Genomic DNA, 22568 nt, shown 5'->3' on the forward strand with positions numbered 1-22568 from the left:
GTAGCCGAATCTCATTAACCCCCCATAGGGCAATATTTGCCTATCCCCGCCCTCCCGGTCATAGTCACGCCCCTCGTGGTAGTGTTAAAGTGACTGCAAAATTCTTGGAGGGTCTATTTACTTTCCTTAGTGAGGGGGTGGGACCTGGATCATGCCCGTAGCCAATGGTGACTCCCGATTAGGGGGCGTCTTCCCCGCGTGCTCAATATAGAGTACCCAAGTCAGGGGCGTCTCCCTATCTTCACCAATAGAATTGGCTGAGGTGGGAGGAGGCGAGAGCCATTCTCTTCCTGACCAATCATATTCCCACAGGACTGGAAGTGAGAGGTGGAGTCAGGTGTTCCAGTGAGTGATTGGCTGGAGGAAGCGGTCTTGTCTTCCAATGAAGAGGTTTGGCAGGCTGGAGGGCGAGGCTTGGCCCCGGTACTGCCTGGTAGGCAAAGGCCGCAGAGGCTGGGGAAGCGGAGGAGAGACAGCTCAGAGCTATGGCGGCGGTGGTGGCGGCGGCGACAGTGCGGTCCCGGATCCTGCAGGCGAGTGAGGGTGGCGCCGAGGGACCACGAAGCTAGGAATGGATCCTTTCCACCCACTCTCTGAGCAATGCTCCGGCGGGACAGACTATTGGCCCAGCCCCTTCTTGGCGGACCCTTGTGTTCCCACCCCACTATGCAGCCCTGTCCCACTCCTTCACTTCGTATACTTTCCCTCACCCTGGCACCCTGAATTATCACCCCTGGCCCTCCACCCTTTCCTCCTGAGCCTCCTTTTCTGGCTCTGGCCCGCTATCCTCCAGTCTTGCCGTGTCCCTGCTGTCACTCGCTTGCTCTTACCTCTCAGTCCGCCCACAGTTTTCCTTTTCACCTCTGCACCAGCCACCTCTCTCCCTAGAAATGCCCTTTTCTGGTCACCTCACTTAGAGCTCTTTCCCTGCCAGGAACGTCCAAATTGCTCCTTTCTCTCGACTTCTATGTCCATAATCTAAGGTAAGGGGGGAGGGAGTACGCAAGGGGTCAGAAAATGAACTTTGAATCTCCTAGAAATGTACGCTGGGTTTTCACCCAAGGCAGCCATTTGCTAACAGTTCTCCCCAACTGTTATAACTCTGTATTTTCCACAAGCTCTGTGCTTTCTTGCCAAGACTTTTAGTTAAACTGTTTCTTGCGAAGTTACGGTTTCTTGTTGGAGGTAAAGGGCACATTGTTACGTTATTATGTTCCACATATATTCAAATGATTAAACATTTCCAAAACGAGAGCAAGCAAGACAAGAAGTTCAAAGTTTTTGCCACAAAGTCAGCTTCTTCAACACATTCTCAACTCTGCCCTTGGGGGTTGGGTGCTCTCTGGAGCCAGCCTAAAGAGAGGTTATAAAGTTACAGAAGCTGCAGGTCTGAAGCTTTGTTCATAGCCTTTCCCCTGTTCTAAGCCTAGAAAGGACTTAAAATATGAGGCAAGTGTTGCTTCAGGGAAGACTTTCAAACCTACAAGGAACAACATTGCCTTCCTATTCATTACATCCAACCTGGTAACTTCTTCTATGTTGTTTTACTTTTAGGTAATATTAGTATTTGTCAGGTTTTGATGAGTTCTATTGCAGAAACATTCATTTTCAAAATTCTTGGCAGAGCCAGCAAAGGTTGATGTTTGAGAATGGGCTAAAGGGGTTGGTCTGGCTTCACTCATATTTCTTGCTGTTATTCTAGTTCTATTATCTTTTTTAATAGCAAGAAAACTATATTTCCCATTACCACCTTCTTGAAATATTCTACTGAAATTGGCTTTTTCCTTCAATTCTACTCTCATCAAAATGAATCATTGAAAAAAAAATGAATCATTGAGAATATTCAGAAGGTATTTTGTCCTTTGCTTCAAGGAGGAAAACTTCCTGTGCACTTTATTTTAGAAATATTAGACACTATTTTTTTACTCATTGGAAGAAATCTATGAACTAACCTCGAAGAGACCAGAAATAATAACCCTTACCAACTAAAAGTTACTGTAACATGAAAATTTGATAAAGTGTAGTCTAAATCTGATAAGAGTGGTACTCATCTGTAGTCCCAGTTACTGAAGAGGTTGAGGCAGAAGCATCATAAGTTCAAAGCCAGGCTGGGCAACTTAGAAAGACACTATCTCAAAATAAAAATAAAGCACTCCTGCACTTGTATGAGGCCATGGCTTCCATCCCCAGGACCATACACACACAAAAGTAGTCTAAATCCAGGAATATAAAGACGACTATCAAAAGGATTTGTAGATGTGAGGGTTCATGTTTTTAGTTATTTTATGTATTTAGCTTATCTTCTCTGTTATCAAGGCTAGTAAAACTGAACCAAGAACGTTTTTCTCTTTCTTATGATATTCTCACTCCGATTCAGAAAACCAATCTTAGAGACTCAGTGACTTGCCTCAGTAATGTTGTACAAAAAGCACAAGCTTCACAATCACATTTGGCTTCTATCCCAGCTCCACAAGTTTGTAGCTTTAAGAATATTTATGAAGATTAGAATTAATAAACATAACTAAGTAAATTATCTGACATTTAATGTCACCCAGGTAATACCTGATGGAGCTGGGAATTCAGGATTTAAATAGTGCAATTTTTTCCATGTGGGCACTTTCCCAGACTTTCAGTAAAAGACTCACTGAAATGTCCTCTAATGTAATGTGATGATAAGTGATAAACAATAGGCATGCCCAAGGTACTGCAGGGACATAAGGGAAAAGCCCCAAACTCAACCTGTACAATTCAGAGAAAGTTTCCAAAAGGGTTTTACTCTGAGTAAAGTGTTGCAAGACTAACAAGTCATTAGCCAAGAGGAGAAGACAGTTCCTTAGCAGGTAGAAAATGTGCATATAGACAGTAGAAGTTTGGTGTGACTTGTCATAGGATAATTTCTTCAGCAGTGGTACTAATGAATGTTTCTTAGGAAATGAAGCAAAGATATCAGATCTAACACAACCATTGTAATTCTGCACCATGTACAACCAGAAGAATGAGAAGTTATATTTCACTAAAAAATACAAAAACATAGCCAGGTGCAGTGGTGCAAGCCTGTAATCCCAGCTGCTTGGGAAGAATCTCGAGCTCAAATGGAGAGGCAACTCAATGAGACCCTGTCTCTAAATAAAATACAAAATAGGGCTGGGGATGTGGTTCAGTGGTCAAGTGCCCCTGAGTTCAATCCTCAGTACCAAAAAAAAAAAACAACAACAAACCAGCCAGGCATGTTGGTACACACCTGTAATCCCAGTGGTGGCTCTGGAGGCTGAGATAAGAGGACCAAAAGTTCAAGATCAACCAACCTCAGCAACTTAGTGAAGCCTTAAACAACTGAGTGAAACCCTGTCTCAAAATAAAAAATAAAAAGAGCTGGAGATATAGCTCAGTTGTAAATTGTTCCCAGTAATGGTGCATACCTGTAATCCCAGCTACTTGAGAGGCTGAGTCAGGAAGATCATGAGTTCAAAGCCACCCTGGGAAATTTATCCAGATACTGTCTCAAAATAAAAAAAAAATAAATAAAATAAGAAAGGCTGAGGATGTAGCTAGGTTGGAAAACTCCCCGAGTTTGATTCCCTAGTACCACAGAAACAACAATAAAACTACGCTAGGAGGGAAAAAATAACCCATATGATAATGTTCTGTTATATCAGATACGGATCTATTATTCCCCTTAACAGGAGAGAGGTTGTATATAAGTGAAAACATAAAATTTAAATGGCCTAAAACACCCAAGTTGGCTGCTAAGTGCATTTGAAAGAGCACATGCAGCAAAATAAGTATCAAAATATTGCTTGGTAAGTATTCATTCTGCATTTTTTCCTGATGCTGGGGATTGAACCCAGAGTCTTGCAACACAATAGGCAAGCACTCTACCACTTAGCTACACCCCCAGGTCCTCTTTAATATAAATTTTATTTTGAGACATCTTCTTACTAAGTTGCCCAGGCTGGTCTTGAACTTGCTATCCTCCTGCCTCAGCCTCCCAAGTAGCTGAGTATATACTACCAAGCCTGGCTCATTAGATTATTTTATGGCCATTTTATTTCAATAAGGCTGTTTTTAAAATGCCACAGACAACTTATGGGAAGAAATATGTCCTATCAGTAATATTAATGAGTACTTACTGTATTCCAGGAACCATGCTATGGGCTACGGGCAAAATGGTCAGTTGATCTAAGGGGAGAGGAACTTAATAACTAAACAAGCTTGTTTAGTATCCATAAAGCAAACGGAGAAACTCCACAATCAGGTACTTAGCCCAGACCTGACGTTGAGGATTCCTAGACAAATGTTAACCAAGTAAAAACCTAAAGGAGTAAGAGTGAACCAAGCAAAAGGAATGAAACAGAGCCAGCCAAGAGGGATTAGCATGTGCATGGGCAAGAGTGCAAAACATACTCAGAATGACTGGAACAGAGAAAGTAAGGAGGAAAGTAGCAAGCTGAGAGACCTAGAGAAACAAAGATACTATGTAGAGTCTTCCAAGCAACATCAAAGAGATGAGTCTTTATCCCAAGAGCAGTGGAAAGCCATTTGGAGGTTTTTTTTTTTTTAAATCAATTTCCACAACATATATGTGTGTGTATATGTATACGTGTGTATGTATGTATGTATGTGTGTATATATATATATGTATATATATACATATATGTATTTTTTTTTAGAATTACAGTTTAAGCTGACATTGTTGTAAATGACCCTCCCTTCTCCATTCACTGATTCTGCCCTATCAAATATTACTGATAGGACATATTTATTCCCATAAGGTGCCTGTGGCATTTTAAAAACAGCCTTATTGAGATAAAATTGGCATAAAATAATCTGTGCATATTTAAAGTGTACAATTTATGCCGGGCATGGTGGTGCATGCCTGTAGACTCAGTGACTCAGAGGCAGAGGCAGGAGGATTGAGAGTTCAAGACCAGCCTCAGCAACTTAGCAAGGACCTAAGCAACTTAATGAGACTGACTCAAAATTTAAAAAATTAAAAGGCCTGGGGGGGGCTGGGGTTGTGGCTCAGCCGCAGAGCGCTCACCTCGCACTTTTAAGACCCTGGGTTCGATCCTCAGCACCACATAAAAATAAACAAAATAAAGACATTGTGCCCATGTATAACTAAAAAAAATTTTTTTTAAAGGCTGGGGATGTGGTTCAGTGGTAAAGTGCCTCTGGATTCAATCCCCAGTAATTAATAAATAAATTGTACAATTTATAAGATTTAATATTTTTATAAACCTGTGAAGTCATCATCACAATTAAGATAATGAGAGCCAGGTGTGGTGACATAGACCTAATCCCAGCAACTTGGGAGCCTGAAACAAGAAGATCAAAAGTTCCAGATCAGCCTCAGCAACTTATAAAACTCTGTCTAAAAACAAAAAATAAAAAGAGCTGAGGATGTAGCCCAGTGGTAAAAAGCCCGTGGGTTCAGTCTACAGTACCAAAACAAAAATGACAGTCAAAATAATGAACATATATCCATCACCTAAAACCAGTTTCCCTCTTAGTCCCCTTTGCCACCTTCCCCATCATTCCCTAGTAACTACTAGTCTGCTTTCTCATACAAGACTACACTAAACTCATACTATAGTTTGCACTTTGTAGATTTTTTACATAAATGAAACCATCCATTATTACTCTTTTTATGTCTGAATTCTTTCACTTGCCATAATTATTAAAATCACCCATGTTGCATGTGTCAATATTTTATTCCTTTTTATTTTTGAGTAGTAGTCTGATGTATGGATATAGACATTAGTTTTATTGTTCACCTATCCAGTGGTGAACATCTAGGTCATTTCCAAGTTTTGGCATATTGCAAACAACACTGCTATGAACATTTGTATCCAAGTATTTGTATGAGCGATTATACTTACATTTTATTATGTACTGTATAATCTATATCTACATTGTTTATACATGATATAGCTTATTACATATATATTGATTGTACATTGTTTTCAACACCTGTTGTATTATATACCATGCTAAATATTTTCTTTCTGTTAGATTTATGGTGACATTTTCTAGACCCCAAACTATTAAAATATAATAACAAAAAAATTTAATCAACCCGGTTTTGGAAATTTGGGACATGATTATTATGACATTATTCTCTCAGTTTGCGGCACCTCATAGTTTCATATATTTCTTTAAAAGTATGGGGCTGGGGCTGAGGCTCAGTGGTAGAGTGCTTGCTTTTGCACGTATGAGGCTCAATTCTCAGTACCATAAAAAATAAATAAAGGTATTGTGTCCATCCACAACTAAAAATACATATATATATTTTTAGTTGTATATATGTATATTTTTAAGGTATATGGTCCTTGAAAGCAAACACCAAGTTCTTTTTCATATTCACAGTAGCTAGTATTCTAATACAGTAGCTAAAGTTTTAATAATTTTCTTTTCTCATTTATCAAATTATTATTTTATCACACAGGTTTCTTCCAAGGTACACTCCACCTGGTATCCAGCATCCTCCTTCTCTTCTTCAGTGGTAAGTATATTTATCATTGAAAGTTGGCTTCCAAGAAGGAATCCAATATGGTGTGGGGATATTCTTTTTTTTTTACTATTTCTAGTTGTAATAAGACACACAATACCTTTATTTTATTTATTTTAATGTGGTGCTGAGAATCGAACCCAGTCTCATACGTGCTAGGCAAGCGCTCTACCAATGAGCCACAACCCCAGCCCAGGGGGTATTCCTTTTTATCTTTACATAATTGTGATCAGAGTATATGTGAAATTTTTTATCTTGGTTTTCTTACCTACTATTATGACTATTATTTTGTGAGCAGTTTCATTATTGCAAGATAGACTTTATAGTTTTGTGGGGTTTTTTCAGAGCTGGAGATCAAACCCAGGGACATATACATGCTAGGAAAATCCTCTATCACTGACCTATATTCCCAGCCCTATGATTATGGTTTTTAATGGCTGTGGATTATTCCATCAAGTTGATGTAGCTTGAATTAACTAGTAATTTCTCCATATAACATTTAGATTGTTTATATTTTTCAGTGTTATAAAACATTTTAAATATAGTTTTTTCCTTCTTTTGGATTATTTCTGTTCTGAATTTTACTTACTATGCCAAAAGGTACAAACATTTCTCTGACTTCTAGAGGTTTAGACTTTGGCAGGGGCACAAGGTCTGACTAAGTTACCCAAACTGGTCCTGAACTTGTGAGCCTCCCACCTCCGCCTCCTGCGTACCTGTGACTACAGGTATGTGCCACCACTCTTGTCTTCTTCTAAAGGTTTTGTTGAATCTGCCAAATAGTTGTCTTCATCTTAAACCTCTAGAGTTGTTTTTACAGAACATCCATCTTCTGTCACTTCTGTATTTCAAATCTATTAAACAAAGACTGCTACGCAAAATCCTCTCCCTGTAGAAGTAAGTACATAGTGTAGCCCAGTAGTCCTTCACCATTTTTGGTTCACAGATCCTGTTATGGTTTAAATGTAGTTTGTCTCCTCTAAAATTCATGTTAAGATTTTTTTTATTTGTTCTCATTAGTTATACATGACAGTAGAATGCATTTTGACACACTGTACACAAATGGAGCATAACTACTTATTCTTCTGGCTGAATGTTAAAATTTGATTGCCATTGTGTCAGGTGTCAAGGAGGTGGTTAGGTCATTAAGATGAATGACTTTCTCACCCACTTGCCCTTCCCAATTTTCTTCTTAATTGTGAAGACTTTGCCAGGTACAGCTGCTTTATTTGGGACTTCTAGCCTCTATAACTTCGTTCCTTTGTAAATTACCCATTCTCAGGTATTCTATATGACAACAGAAAAAAAAAAGTAGACCTCTGAAAATTTAGTGAAAGTGATCTCAGGGGAGGAAAAAAAAACATGTAGGGCTGAGGCTGTAGCTCAGTGGCAGAGCACTTGCCTAGCATGTGTGAGGCACTGGGTTCGATCCTTAGCACTGCATAAACATAAACAATAAAGTCATGCTGTCCATCTACAACTACAAAACTTTTTTTAAAAATATTTTTTAGGTGTAGATGGACACAACACAATGCCTTTATTTTTATGTGGTGCTGAGGATCGAACCTGGGCCCGCCCGTGCTAGGCGAGTGCTCTACTGCTGAGCCACAATCCCAGCCCTACAAAAAGGTTTTTTTTAAAATACATGTAGATAGAACAATTTAAAAATTTTTATCATAAAGGTAAAATGTGTATGTAATAATGTGACAGAAAGTCAGTGGGGCCAGTAAGTCATAATTGGCTGATGCACACAGTGGCTGCTTTTTTTTAACCCAGTTTCCAAGTGATGTATTTGCTCATGAAGATCACTGGGTGAATAGCAGAGAGTTTCTTATGCTCAGAGAGAGAACAGTGTTGAGAGGTGCTGCTGCATGTTAATAGTACTATAGACAAGAACATTGTGTATCTTTTTCCTAGGGGTAACAGTCCTAAAGACAAGAAGATTCACTTATCAACCTGAACTCCTCCTGCTTTATGAAAGGGAAAGGGAGAAACAAAGCAATTAATTAATATAAAGTTTGTGTTTTTTTTTTAATCCCCAGCCAACTGTAAAACTCTTCATTGATGGCAAATTTGTTGAATCCAAAAGTGATAAATGGATTGACATCCACAACCCAGTAAGCAAAACTGGTTTGGGACTTACTGACTGGCCTAGAATTCTGGGAACATAGTGGGAAGGTGGGGCCCTCGGGACCTGAGTGTCTATCATGAAGTACATAGTGCTGCCTCTGTGACTAGATGGAACATGGAGAAGGTAGGGCATTGGCAAAGTATGATGGCTTTTTTTTTTCCCATCAGGCCACTAATGAGGTTATTGGTCGGGTCCCTCAGTCCACCAAGGCTGAAATGGATGCAGCCATTGCTTCCTGCAAGCGTGCTTTCCCTGCATGGGCAGACACATCAGTGTTGAGCCGGCAGCAGGTCCTGCTCCGCTATCAACAACTTATTAAAGAAAACTTGGTAAGAAACCTAAATGGGGGCTGGGACTGTGGCTCAGTGGTAGCACACTTGCCTTGCATGTATGAGGCACTGGGTTTGATTCTCAGCACCATGTATAAATAAAAAAATAAAGATCTATCAACATCTAAGAGAAAAATATTTAAAAAAAAAGAAACCTAAATGGTATAATTTTCTACACTAGTGCCTAGCGGGGTTGATCACTCCTCCAGTGACCTTTTCAGCTGCTCTCCCTAACTCTGCAACACAGAGACATTGATCATGGCTGTCTCCCTCGTTCTGCTTCTCCGTCTGTTTTGTTCTGTCTTGGCAACCTGAGAATTAAAAGGAGGAACATGGGAACTAAGGTTCTAGCTTAATGGTATAGTATGTGCTTAGCATGCACAAGACCCTGGGTGTGATCCCCAGAACTGCAAAAATAAACAAAAGGAGGAATATCCTTGTATGAGTTTCTATTTGTGTTTTTCTCTCTAGAAAGAAATTGCCAAGTTAATCACATTGGAACAAGGGAAGACCCTAGCTGATGCTGAAGGAGATGTATTCCGAGGCCTTCGTAAGCTGGGAGCCCTTATGGGACTTTAGGAAAAGGAAGATGGGATTCTGTCATTGGCCTGATCACAGCCTCAGGGCTGAACAGAACAAGATAAAGCTAAGCAATGCTCAGTGTGGGGAGCTAGTGGCCTAACTTCTTCTTCTCTGTTCCAGAGGTGGTCGAGCATGCCTGTAGTGTGACATCCCTCATGTTGGGAGAAACTATGCCATCCATCACCAAAGACATGGACCTTTATTCCTATCGTCTGCCCCTGGGAGTGTGTGCAGGCATTGCTCCATTTAATTTTCCTGCCATGATCCCCCTTTGGATGTTTCCCATGGCCATGGTTTGTGGGAATACTTTCCTAATGAAACCATCAGAGCGAGTCCCTGGAGCAACTATGCTTCTTGCTAAGCTGCTTCAGGATTCTGGTGCCCCTGATGGAACACTGAACATCATCCATGGACAACATGAAGGTAGCTTCCCTAATGCATGTGACTACTTAATATGGCCATCAACAAACTAAGGTGTTGAGTGTCAACTGAGTGTTTTAGGATAAGAAAACTAGGAAGGAAGGGACTCACTAATAGTAATCTCCATGTTTGAAGGTAATGTTTGTGGACTGTTTGCCATCTGTGCTAAGGTAACTAAATGGGGAGTAGCAGAGCTTCTTGCCCTTCACTGTGCAGTGGGCCTCCAACAACATGGATTAGGACCAGACAGAGAAAGTTTTGTTTTGTTTTGTTTTTAATTAATTAATTTATTTATTTATATGTGGTGCTGAGGATCAAACCCAGGGCCTTGCACATGCTAGACAAGCACTCTACCACTGAGTCACAACCCCAGCCCCTAGACAGAGAAAGTTTATTTACTCATTTAATCTTCATAACAACCCTTTGAGGCAGTATTATTTTTCCATTTTACAGATGAGAAAATTGAGGCAGAGTGAAATTAAGTAATTTGCCCAAAGTTACACTGCAACAAATTATGTTAGAGTATGTATCCTAAGGCTGACTCTGCTTTTTGCTTTTAAATACTAATGCCATATCACCTCTTGTGTTAGATAGCACAATAGTTTCTGAGAGTCTCTATATATAGTAGCAGTTGAGGACATATCATATTCTTATTGTTTTTAATTCTGGGGATTGAACACAGGAGTGCTTTACCACTGAGCTATAACCCCAGCCCTTTTTATTTTTGATTTTGAAATAGGATCTTACTGAGTTGCTCAGGGATTTACTAAATTGCTGAAGATGACTTCAGACTTGGGATCCTCCTGCCTTAGCCTCCTGAGTCACTGGGATGATAGGCATGCACCATCATACTCAGTTGAGGACATATCACATTTTTAAAAATATATATATATTTTAGTTGTAGATGGACACAATACCTTTATTTTATTTATTTTTATGTGGTGGTGAGGATTGAACTCAGTGCCTCACACATGCAAAGACAAGTGCTCTACCACTGAGCCACAACCCCATCCCCCATTATCACATATTTAAAGAAAAAAAAATGGAAGTGTCTAGTTGTGAAAGGCTGTTGTTTTAGAGAAAAATAGGAATTGTAGCCTTCAGATTAGACTAGACACAAGAATTCTGGAATAAATGAAAAAATATGCTGAAAGGGTAGAGGCTAAATAGAATTTGTAAAGAATTTAAGTGACATATATGATTACACAACCTGTGAAACTCTGCATCAGGTACAACCAGAAGAATGAGAAGTTATACTCCATTTATGTATGATATGTAAAAATGCATACCACTGTCATGTATAACTAATTAGAACAAATAAAAAATAAATAAAAGAATTTAAGGGAACAAAAGAGAACTTCACAATGGCAATTGAGTGTAGAAAAAACAATTATGAGAATGTCTAATCAGTGGGTAAAGGGGAGATTTGCCACGTTGAGAAGCCTGTGGCCCTTGTTCTTTTTGGTGACCATTTTTTTCTTCTCCAAGCTGTAAATTTTATTTGTGATCATCCGGACATCAAAGCAATCAGCTTTGTGGGATCCAACCAGGCAGGAGAGTATATCTTTGAAAGAGGATCAAGACATGGAAAGAGGGTTCAAGCCAACATGGTGACTTTTTATTCTTTTTTTCTCCTGAACTTTGTTATATGTTTATAAATTATCTAAGAACAGCACTTCAACAGCAAGACCACTCTTCCCACTAATGCCAGTGTTTCTTAATTACCATTTAATCCTGAATGTCTTCTTAACCGTGAACCTTGTGAAGAGTATTGATCATGTTGACCACCTTTATCATATACAACTATTTTGATGACAAGGGACATATTTCTTCCTAAGAATGTTATTCATATTCTTTAGGCTTTCAGCAGTAACAGCCTGATTCTGGTTCTGGCTCTATTTCTTCCTTTCTTTACACCATGCTTCTAGCCCTTAATCCTTCCTTCTTTTAAGGTACATACTAACTAGTAGTTCAAGGCACCAAAAAGAACCAAATATCCCCATATGATACGTGACATGCTTTAATTTTTACTTTACTCTTACTAGTTCTTTGCCAAATGCTTAGCAACTCTTTAATACTAGTCCTATTGCATCTTGCCCACCCTTCCTTCAACTAATGTGAAAAAAAGATAATTGCCACTTATTTTTCATGGCTGAATGTTTTGTCCAATTTGACTTAAGCCCCTCCTAGTTCACTCCATATTTATTGCATGTATTCTGTGTTCAACATTATGTATAATAGGATTAAATTAAGTAGTAGACATGGTATATACCCATACACTCAACTATAGTTGTATCTAGAGACGTGAAAATGATTATATGTCAGGCTACATAGAAGATATATATGTAGTTATATGTATAGAAGTCTAGAAGCAAGCCAATTTGAGGAACCTCTTTCTAGATGTTATGTTTTAGGAGGTCTGATTTTTTTTTAGAGAGATAATTTTTTTTATATAAAGTTTTTTGAGAGAGAGAGATTTTTTTTTAAATATTTTTTTTTTTTTTTTTTAGTTTTTGGCAGACACAACATCTTTGTTTGTATGTGGTGCTGAAGATCGAACCCGGGCCGCACGCATGCCAGGCGAGCGTGCTACCACTTGAGCCACATCCCCAGCCCTGAGAATTTTTTAATATTTATTTTTTAGTTTTCGGTAGACACAACATCTTTATTTTATTTTTATGTGGTGCTGAGGATCGAACCCAGCACCCTGCGCATGCCAGGCAAGCGTGCTATCGCTTGAGCCACATCCCCAGCCCGAGGTCTGAATTTGACCCTTAGCTGTTTACTGGCATTTTTAATTATTTTTGGTACAGGAAATTAAACCTATGGTGCTTTACCACTAAACTTAATTCCCAGTCCTTTATATTTTTTATTTGCTGAGGGTCTTGCTAAGTTGACAAGACTGACTTCAACTTGGCAATCCTCCTGCCTCAACCTACCAAGTCACTGGGATTACAGACATGTGCAGCCTGGCTGATTACTGGCATTATTATTACTGGCAGCTCTTTGTTTACATTACTCTTAATTTAACTGGAAACCTCAGCAGACAACAAATTGCTTCCTACCTAAGTTAGAAAACAACATTTTCCTTGGTTCCTGGTTGCAGTTTTTAACCTGTTGGTTTGAGTGTGATTGGGGCTTTTTTGCCTTGGTAATGGTTTTAAGCTAAATATATAGCAGCTTATCAACTGGAAAGTGAGGGAAAAAATCTGGAGACCTGCTTGATGTTGCTAAAATTTAAGCAGTATTAAAAATAACCTCTTTGTCCTCAAAGCAACAAAGAATGAATTCTCTAATCCTTCCCTTCAATTCTCATTCTTAGCTTAATTGTATTTGACTAAGGAAGATTGATGCACAATCTGTGTTTCTTTAGGGAGCCAAAAACCATGGGGTAGTCATGCCAGATGCCAACAAGGAAAATACTCTGAACCAGCTGGTTGGAGCAGCATTCGGAGCTGCTGGTCAGCGCTGCATGGCTCTTTCAACAGCAATCCTTGTGGGAGAGGCTAAGAAGTGGCTTCCAGAGCTGGTGGAGCGTGCCAAAAAGCTGAGGGTCAATGCAGGTAATCACCTATCTGCCCAGCAACTTTAGATTTTGTATCTTTGACACTGTATCTTAGCATTGGCCTTGACAAAGGGAAGCAGTCTTCTAGTCTTACCATTGCCTCTCTTTATATGTATTTGTCATTCAGATTCATACATTACTAGCAATCATAATTTATGTTAATGAAGTCCTTAGATACTTATGTGTTGTTTTACAGGAGACCAGCCTGGAGCTGATCTTGGCCCTCTGATCACTCCCCAGGCCAAAGAGCGAGTCTGTAATCTGATTGATAGTGGAACAAAGGAGGGAGCTTCCATCCTTCTGGATGGGCGAAAAATTAAAGTGAAAGGTTATGAAAATGGTAACTTTGTTGGACCAACCATCATCTCAAATGTCAAGGTGAACAACTCAATCATTTCACAAATATGAAAGCTGAAGGAATCTTAGAGGCTATGGAAGCTTTCCTTCTGGTTTATAAATGAAGACATTTAATGATTAAGACCTCAAGTCTGGCCAGGATTGTTCACTTATTTTAATTTGGAGTCTCCTCTCCTGAGCCCCATCCAGGCCACTTTCCATGAAGAGCTAGATATTTTCAGCTTTTCAGAAATATATAATCTCTGTCACAATTACTCAATTCTGACTTGTAATGGGAAATCAGCATTATGTGGCTGTATTCCAATAAAACTTTATTTATGGACATACATTTGAATTTTGTATCATTTTACATGTCATGAAGTAGTCTTTTGATTTTTTTTCAACCATTTAAAAATGTAGAGCTGGGCACGGTGGTGTTTGCTGTAATCCCAGCAGCTCAGGAAGATTGTGAGTTTAGAGCCAGCCTCAGCAACGGTGAGGTACTAAGCAACTCAGTGAGACCCTGTCTCTAAATAAAATACAAAATAGGGCTGAGCATGTGACTCCATGGTTGAGTGCCCCTGAGTTCAATCCCCAATTCAAAAAAAAAAAGTAGAAACCATTCTTAGCTTATGACCTATACAAAAACAGATAGTATCTATATTTGGCCCACAGGTACTTGTTTGTCAACCCTTGTCTTATACTATACTGGTTCCTTATTTAGTGTAACTTTTCTCTTCCTTCTTGCAACCTACCTCATAGCTATTGCAATGTCTCAATCTCTGTATCGACTACTCAATTGGGTATAACTACTCTGGGCCCAAAATTTAGCTACATCTTCACGAGAAAGTCAAAAAGAAGTGGTCTGTCAGTTTTTATTTATCAAAACTCTGAAAGTCTCTCAGCTGACATTCATGACTAAAGTGAAGTTAGGAACCTTTTTTGAAATTCACATATTGTCATTACAATCCTAAATAACCAAGAATTGAATGTAAGTGTGGTAGAAACTATGAAGTCTCTTGCCACAGAATGATAGAAGAAAAACCCACTTATCAACAATAAACACAGCTGATTAGGTGTAGTGGTGAAGGTTGTTTTAGGTGTTTTTATATATGACACAATATCAAAATATAAATGTACATAGTTAAATTTTGGAGGTAAAGGATAAGTGGGAATGGAGTGTTTTTGTTTCAGAGAACTTAGCACAGGCTTTCTGTAAACAAAATAATCTGATATTTTATATATATTTGATTTATAAAAAAATTTTCATGTAACTTTTTGGTAACATAACAATTGTATGAAACAAGTTGTACAGCTATTACAAAGGAAGCTAGTGATGAGTTGTGGGAACTAAAAGTACAGAGTGTGGTTATAATTAATAGGAATTTCAGGTTGTCTATATGTTGATAGTTTGGAAGATGGAACAGAGTTTTTAATAAGTAATTTAAAAATGGAAAGAGATTGCTAACATGAAAGAATTCTACGTAAACTAGTGGGTAGTAAGTAAAATTACCAGGTTGAGTATAAAATACATAGAATCCAAAGAGCTCACTTCTTTTCTGGATTGATCATTCCTGACAGCCAAATATGACCTGTTACAAAGAAGAGATTTTTGGTCCAGTTCTTGTGGTTCTGGAGACAGAAACATTAGATGAAGCCATCAAGATCGTAAACGACAACCCTTATGGAAATGGAACTGCCATCTTCACCACCAATGGAGCCACTGCTCGGAAATATTCCCACCTGGTCGATGTGGGACAGGTTTGTAGATTCTCACAGCTCTTAGGGATTCCTAAGAGGAGACAGTAGACAGTGATCAGTCATTGCAGCTTCTATAAAGGTTGTCCCTTTAATCTTCCACAATGCTCCATTTCTTCCTCAGTAATAAAAGTTCATAGAGTGAAGAATGGGATGGAAGCTAGCAATTTGAAATGGTCTCTCAAAAAAATAAATACCACCCACTCCCCCCCCAAAAAAACCCATAAAATATAAATTGATTTTTTAAAAAAGAAAAATAAATCCGTCTTTGTTTTTATGCTTCTAAATAGAGAGTCTATAGTTTGAGTTCTTTGCTTAGTATTTGATGTAGATTTGTTCTGCTTTTAGGTGGGAGTGAATGTCCCTATTCCAGTGCCTTTGCCAATGTTCTCATTCACTGGTTCTCGATCATCTTTCAGGGGAGACACCAATTTCTATGGCAAACAGGTAACTTTAAGAAATTTTCTTAAACATATTCAGAAACAAGGATTCTGCAGAGAAGGACATGCCAGCAGCTTCTGTGAGGTCACATGTTGTTCTGAAGTATTTCTCAGATAGTCCCCTAGAAAAGAATTAATAAGGGTAGGGAGGGAAAGAGTAGAAGTTCAATGGATTAGACAAAGTGAAATGAAGGGAAAGGAGGTGGGATAGGAATGGGAAAGACAGTGGAATGAATCTGACATAACATTCCTATGTACATATATGAACACACCACAGTGAATTTCACCATCATGTGTACATCCATAAGACTGGGATCCTAATTAGAATATATTCCAAGCTTGTGTAAATATATCAAAATGGTTTATACTGTCATGTATAACTAAAAAAGAATAAAAAAATTTTAAAAAGTTAATGAAACGTTAACAAAGTTGCTTATTCTTGAACAACTTAAGGCAAAAAAGTTGGGGGAAAACAGCATGAGGAAGTCTAGGCCTTTGTTTTGGTGGGTTTTGTTTTGTCTTGTTTTGTTTATTTTTGTTTTTGTAGTACTAGGGATTGAACCCAGAGGTGCTTTACTACTGAACTATATCCCCAGCCTATTTTTTTGAGACAGGATCTCATTAAGTTGCCCTGGCCTTGAACTTGCAATCCTCCTTGCCTCGGCCTCCTGAGTAGCTGGGATTACAGGCATTCACAACCATGCCTGGCAAGTCCAGGCCTTTGTATTTGCCATTTTCTCTGCTATTCTTCTAGAAATAAATTACTTCTAATCTTCATCATCCCCTTCTTTGATGCTAGGTAGTATGCCTCATGTGTTCCCATTGCACATATTTTTCCTGTAATAATTGTTTATGTATCAAAAATTTTATTCAGGGCTGGGGCATAGCTCAGTGGTAGAGTATTTACCTAGCATGCACAAAGACTTGGGTTCAACCTCCAGCATCAAACACACACACACACAAAATACCTTCTTTGTATCAAACACTTTTCAATGTGCAATGGAAACACATGAGGCATACTACCTAGCATCAAAGAAAGGGATAATGGTGATTAGAGGTGATTTCTTTTTGGAAGCCAGGCATGGTGGTACACACCTGTAATCCCAGTGATTTATGAGGCTGAGGTAGGAGGATTGCAAGTTCAAGGACAGGGCAACTTAATGAGACCCTGTCTAATAATTTAAAATTTAAAATTAATTAAACATTATCCAATAGATATGATAGTTATGGCTATATGCTTAAGATACGGCTAACTAGTTAAGAAAGTATTACCTTACAAAAGTGTCTATAGACACTCCTCAACTTATGATAGGATTACATCCCAATAAACCCATCATAAGTTAAAAATATCATACACCTAATCTACTGAACATCATAGTTAAAACAACAGAATATTCAACCCTCATGGGCTTGGGGCTGATAATTCATATTGCTTATTGCAGCCCAAAAAGGGATCAAAATTTGAAGTACAATTTCTATTGAAAACACATTGCTTTTGCACCATCTTAATATGGAAAAATAGCAAATCATAGACCATCTGTAGTTTGATACTAGTAACAAGCATTTCTTATAAGGGAAGCGGTAAAACTATTTAAAATAGTTTTTCTCAATCTGGGATTGTAGCCCAGTGGTAGATTGCTTCCCTCGCACATGTGAGGCACTGGGTTGGATCCTCAGCACCACATAAAAATAAAATATATTGTGTCCATCTACAACCAAAAATATTTTTAAAAAATAGTTTTTTTCCTCCCACAAACTGCCATCTTGGTTTAATTACTATAAATACGCTGGGGTAAGATAGGCTTCTTTGGAGGAAAAAAATGAATACATGGTTGAATTCTTAAATCTTTATGTTATTAAATGCTACTTGGCATTTTGGAAAGAAGATATGAAAGTATTACCTTACATAATAAAATATGAAAGTCAAACTTTGCATGGTAGCACATGTCTGTAGTCCCAGCTACTTGGGAATCTGAGGCAAGAGGCTCACTTAAGCCCAGGAGTTTGAAACTAGTCTCAGCAATAGAGCAAGACCTTGTCTCAAAAACAAAAAGGAAATTGTAAAAATTAGTTGTATGTTTGCTGGGTGTGATGGTACATACCTGTAGTTCCAGCAACTCAGAAAGCTGAGGTAGGAGGATCACAAATTCAAAGCCAGCTTTTGCAACTTAGCAAGGACCTAAATAACTTAGCACGGCCCTGTCTCCAAATTTATAAATAAAGAGGGCTGGGATTATTGTTCAGTGGTTAAGCTTCCTGGGTTCAATCCATGGTACCAAAAAAAAAAAAAAAAAGGGTTGTATCTTTATATTGAAATTTGTTTTCAACATATTAAAATGGCCCAGATTGGGGCTAGGGTTGTGGCTCAGCAATAGCACACTTGCCTAGCACGTGCGAGGCATGCTAGATTCGATCCTAAGCACCACTTAAAAATACATAAATAAAGGTATTTTTATTTTTATTATTTATTTTTATATTTTTAATGTTTATTTTTTAGTTGTACACAATACGTTTATTTTGTTTATTTGTTTTTATGTGGTGCTGAGGATCAAACCCAGGGCCTCAAGTGTGCCAGGTGAGTGCTCTACCGCTGAGCCACAACCCCAGCCCAATAAAGGTATTTTTTTTAAAAGAGTATTAAAAAAAATGGCCCAGATTTTGTCAAATAATTCTATAAGAGCATTTCAATCAAGGAAGTTTTTTTCCATCTTTCTAGTTTGCTAATAATTTTATAAGTGTTATATCTGCACAATATATTCCCCCCTCCCCACCCCTCTCATTTTTAACTTCTTACATCTCTTTATTTAATCTAAAGCAGCTTCTCCTTGGCCTCTCCCTCCTTGCAATGTTTCTTTTCTTGTTAAACCATTGATTTGCTACAGAAACTCTGTTGTCTCTACAATAGAAAGCTCATTATCACACAGTTATCAGAAATGGCCTAACATATATTTCCTACTCTATTCCTTCTTCTTTTTCATGGGAAGGAAAGAATGACTAACAATTGTTGAGCAGTAGTAACTTTGCTACAATATTTTTGTATGTCATTCATTTTCTCCTTACAACATTGCTATAGTGTGCATGTTAAGTCAATCAGACTCAAGGTCAAGCTACAGTTAGTAAGGGTCATGCAGGACAGTGCATTAGAACACACCTATAATCCCAGCAACTCAGGAGGCTGAGGTAGGAGGATTGAAAATTTGAGGCCAGCCTGGCAATTTAGTGAGACCCTGTCTCAAAAAGGGGGCAGGAATGGAGACCAGCAGTAGAATACCTCTGGGTTTAATCTCCAGTACTGCAAAGTAAACAAACAAATAACAAAAAATAAGGGTAGAGGCATGATTTGAGTTAAATCTATTGACATGGGCACATGTTATTCAGCTCTGCAACAGAAGGATCTGCAAGGGGCTAGGGATCTGGCTCAGTGGCAGAGCACGTGTCTAGCACATATGAGGCCCTGGGTTCAATTCCCAGCGCATCAGAATTAAAAAAAAAAAAAGAAAAAGAAAAATGTAATAGAATGACCTGCAAGTTTAACAGATTACATGTCCTATTTTTCCATTTAGACACTCTTAGCTTATAAATTCTAATTTCAGCATAGTAATAATGGCTAAGGATGAACTATTTACTCTTGTGTCCAATATTGTATTATTTTTTAAATTATCTCATAAACAACACATTGGATTTTGGTTGCACCTGTTGCTCAAATAGGAACACGAGTAGCACTCAAAGAACAACCTTGAAAAGTCCATTCAAAGAAGAATCATGACTTTCCCCACCAGAAGTATATGTTAACTCTCTTTTGTCATTTTCTTTGCTGTCTTTAGGGCATCCAGTTCTACACTCAGCTAAAGACCATCACTTCTCAATGGAAAGAAGAAGATGCTACTCTTTCCTCACCTGCTGTAGTCATGCCTACCATGGGCCGTTAGAACTAAGTTTCTCTAAGACTCAGTTGTCCTGAGAAATCTCCCTTCACTCTTGACCAACTTCATTTGTCAACTTTGCTCAGATCAGATGCTTGGGATTAGAATATGTTGTTGTTCAACTCTTTCTCAGGACTCTTGGCCCCTTCAAATTTGCTGTCGGGAGACCCCTAATGTAACACTAACTTGCTCTTCTTATTTCTGCTTTGAAGGCAACTCTTGTAACTATAATGCTATCTGGAATAAGAGCTTAGTTATCTGTTTTCTAAAACCTTTTCTCCTTTTTTTAATGACCCGAAGGAGGGTAAGGTCAGTGAAGAACCCTTGGATGAGAAAACAGGACAGAACTAGTTCATGAACCTCTGGTGGAGCTTTAAACACAGCCCTTCATCAGTGCCAGTGGGCAAAACCCCTCTGCCAAGATTTCCTGAGCTGCTTGCCCATTCCCTCACTACATAGGTATAATCCATTTCTATTTATCCCAACAATGTGATCACTGCTTTCTTTTCTGCTCAATGCCACTTTGTTGTCCCTGTGATTCATGACCACTAATTCTATAATTGTTCTGGTTCCTGCTTCTTAAAATCAAATCTCAAGAATACCTCAGTGTACAATGGATAAATCAATGTTTTATGTGCCAAATGTTAATTGTCAGAGTTACTTCAATCATTTATCAGTACTTCAGTCATTAATTCAGATGCAATAATTTTCTTAGAAAATTCTTTCAAAAGTTATTTTAGACCCAGAAATCAAGGAGGGTTCCACCCACAAAACCATGTTAGATTCTTGCCTTAAACAAGTCATATATTCTATTATTTGCCAATTTAAAAAAAAAAATTTTTTATTTTATTGGTACCAAACATTAAACACAGGGGTGCTTAACCACTGAACCATGTCCCAAGTATTTTTATTTTTTATTTTGAGACAAGGTCTTACTAAGTTGCTTAGCACCTTACTAGGTTAGTGAGGCTGGCTTTGAGCTTGCAATCCTCCTGCCTCAGCCTCCTGAGTCACTGGAATTACAGGCATGTGCCAGCCACCATACCTGGCTTACCAAATTTTATATATTACTCTTTCTTTTTGCCTGGATTTCTCATTAGTGATACTTTTTACTGAGAGAACTCCTCATGTGATTGATTAGGGCCTAATAAATTTCTAAATTTTTCATTACTTAAAATAGTGAAGAAGAAATGCTTTGACAGTCTTCGGTTAATTCAGCTGCCTTTAACCTTTGTTTCTTTGATATGTCTTTTTTTTTTTTTTTGGTGGCAGATGGGATTGAACCTAGCGATACTTTACCACTGAGCTACATCCCCAGTCCTTTTTAGTTTTGATTTTGAGACAGGGTCTTACTAAGTTGCTGAGGGTCTTGTTAAATTTGGGGGGCTTGGCTTAAACTTGCAATCCTCCTGTCTTGTCCTCCTGAGTCCAACAGGCATGTGCCACTATATCTAATCTTGAAATTAGAATTGAAGTTAATGTGCTCTCTGAACTGGGGGAAGACTTCTGGCTCTGATGGCATAATCCCTTAGCCAGATGGTATCATTTATTTTTCTGTTTCTCCATTAGTCATTTAGTGCTACCCTACTCCATGGGGAGTTATGGAGTGTGAAGTACTTTGAAAATGTTGTGCATGGATAGAATGTCAGAACCTTCAATAATTTAAGGTGACTGAAACAAAATACACTCGGAACCTTACTCTGGGTTTTTGTTTGTTTTTTCTGCCTCCCTACAAGTGAGGCAATAGAAATTTATAGTTTGAGAATACAATTGCCCCTTGTTTTCTGTCTTATAAAACACAGCTGATATTTAATACAATCCAACAACTTCAGACTGGGTTGAATAAAAATTTATTATTGCCTAAATTCCAAGTGGAATTAAACATAACCACGAAGATTCCTAACATTTTCCTTACATTTAAGGAAAATCACTTTTTAAAAAATACTGACTAATCAGAATTGTGTTGCTCTCATTGGAATAAACTCATTTGGCTAACTACTTGCTATTCAAAAGTGTACAGTTGTGTTCATGTTAGTAGCAACTAAAAAATTCAATATTTTTCTCTTTTTTGATCTGATATGGCTTCATTTGAACTTTCTCAGATTGTACATTCTGCTAATTGATTATTCATAACAAATTACAAATAAAAAGCTCCTAAAAAGAAAGAAATCTGTCTTTTTTCTTTTAATGGTGCCATAATTCCTTATAATGCTTTTGTCCCCTAGGTTGTAGTGACTTGGACATAGACTTCTCACCCTATGTCCAAAGTTAAGAGTAATGTCATTATGTTTGTGTTTATATAACAGATAGTATACATTTTGACTATACTGCTCTTTTCCTTTTTTTTTTTTTTTTTTTGGTACTGGCAGGGGTGCTTTGCTACTGAGCTACATCTCCAGATCTTTTTATTTTTTATTTTGAGACAGGTGTCTCACACTACGTTGCTTAGGGCCTCACTAAGTTTCTGAGGCTGGCCTTGAACTTTGATCTTCCTGTTTCAACCTCCTAGACACTGGGATTACAGGAGTATGCCACCACACCAGTAGGCTACTTATTTCAAAGGTAATCTACAG

The 22568-nt window shown here is 38.2% G+C and overlaps 2 protein-coding genes across 2 annotated transcripts in view; one reads left to right on the forward strand and one right to left on the reverse strand.

The window, feature by feature from the left end:
* Positions 1-414: 414 nt before the first annotated feature.
* On the forward strand, positions 415-21775 carry Aldh6a1 (aldehyde dehydrogenase 6 family member A1). Its single transcript, XM_027931612.2, has 12 exons — positions 415-533; positions 6449-6505; positions 8554-8628; positions 8810-8971; positions 9443-9521; positions 9674-9976; positions 11462-11583; positions 13347-13536; positions 13735-13916; positions 15456-15635; positions 15981-16079; positions 19897-21775. The coding sequence occupies exons 1-12, from the start codon at positions 486-488 to the stop codon at positions 19999-20001; spliced, it is 1602 nt and encodes a 533-aa protein (XP_027787413.1). The 5' UTR covers positions 415-485; the 3' UTR covers positions 20002-21775.
* Positions 16075-22568, reverse strand: part of Bbof1 (basal body orientation factor 1) — a 49534-nt gene continuing 43040 nt past the window's right edge. The window contains exon 12 of the mRNA XM_027931614.3: positions 16075-16194. Coding sequence (XP_027787415.2) covers positions 16183-16194 — 12 coding nt within the window. The 3' untranslated portion in view covers positions 16075-16182. The remainder of the gene's footprint in view (positions 16195-22568) is intronic.

Source organism: Marmota flaviventris, chromosome 2 (assembly GCF_047511675.1).
Source record: "Marmota flaviventris isolate mMarFla1 chromosome 2, mMarFla1.hap1, whole genome shotgun sequence".
NCBI classification, from domain to species: Eukaryota; Metazoa; Chordata; class Mammalia; order Rodentia; family Sciuridae; genus Marmota; species Marmota flaviventris.

What these genes read in the sequence shown, in the direction of transcription:
- Aldh6a1 (XM_027931612.2), top strand. Translation starts at nt 486, where the DNA reads ATGGCGGCGGTGGTGGCGGCGGCGACAGTGCGGTCCCGGATCCTGCAG. An exon ending in AACTTATTAAAGAAAACTTG is followed by an intron (nt 8,972 to 9,442) that starts GTAAGAAACCTA and finishes TTTTCTCTCTAG; the next exon opens with AAAGAAATTGCCAAGTTAAT. An exon ending in AGATGTATTCCGAGGCCTTC is followed by an intron (nt 9,522 to 9,673) that starts GTAAGCTGGGAG and finishes TCTCTGTTCCAG; the next exon opens with AGGTGGTCGAGCATGCCTGT.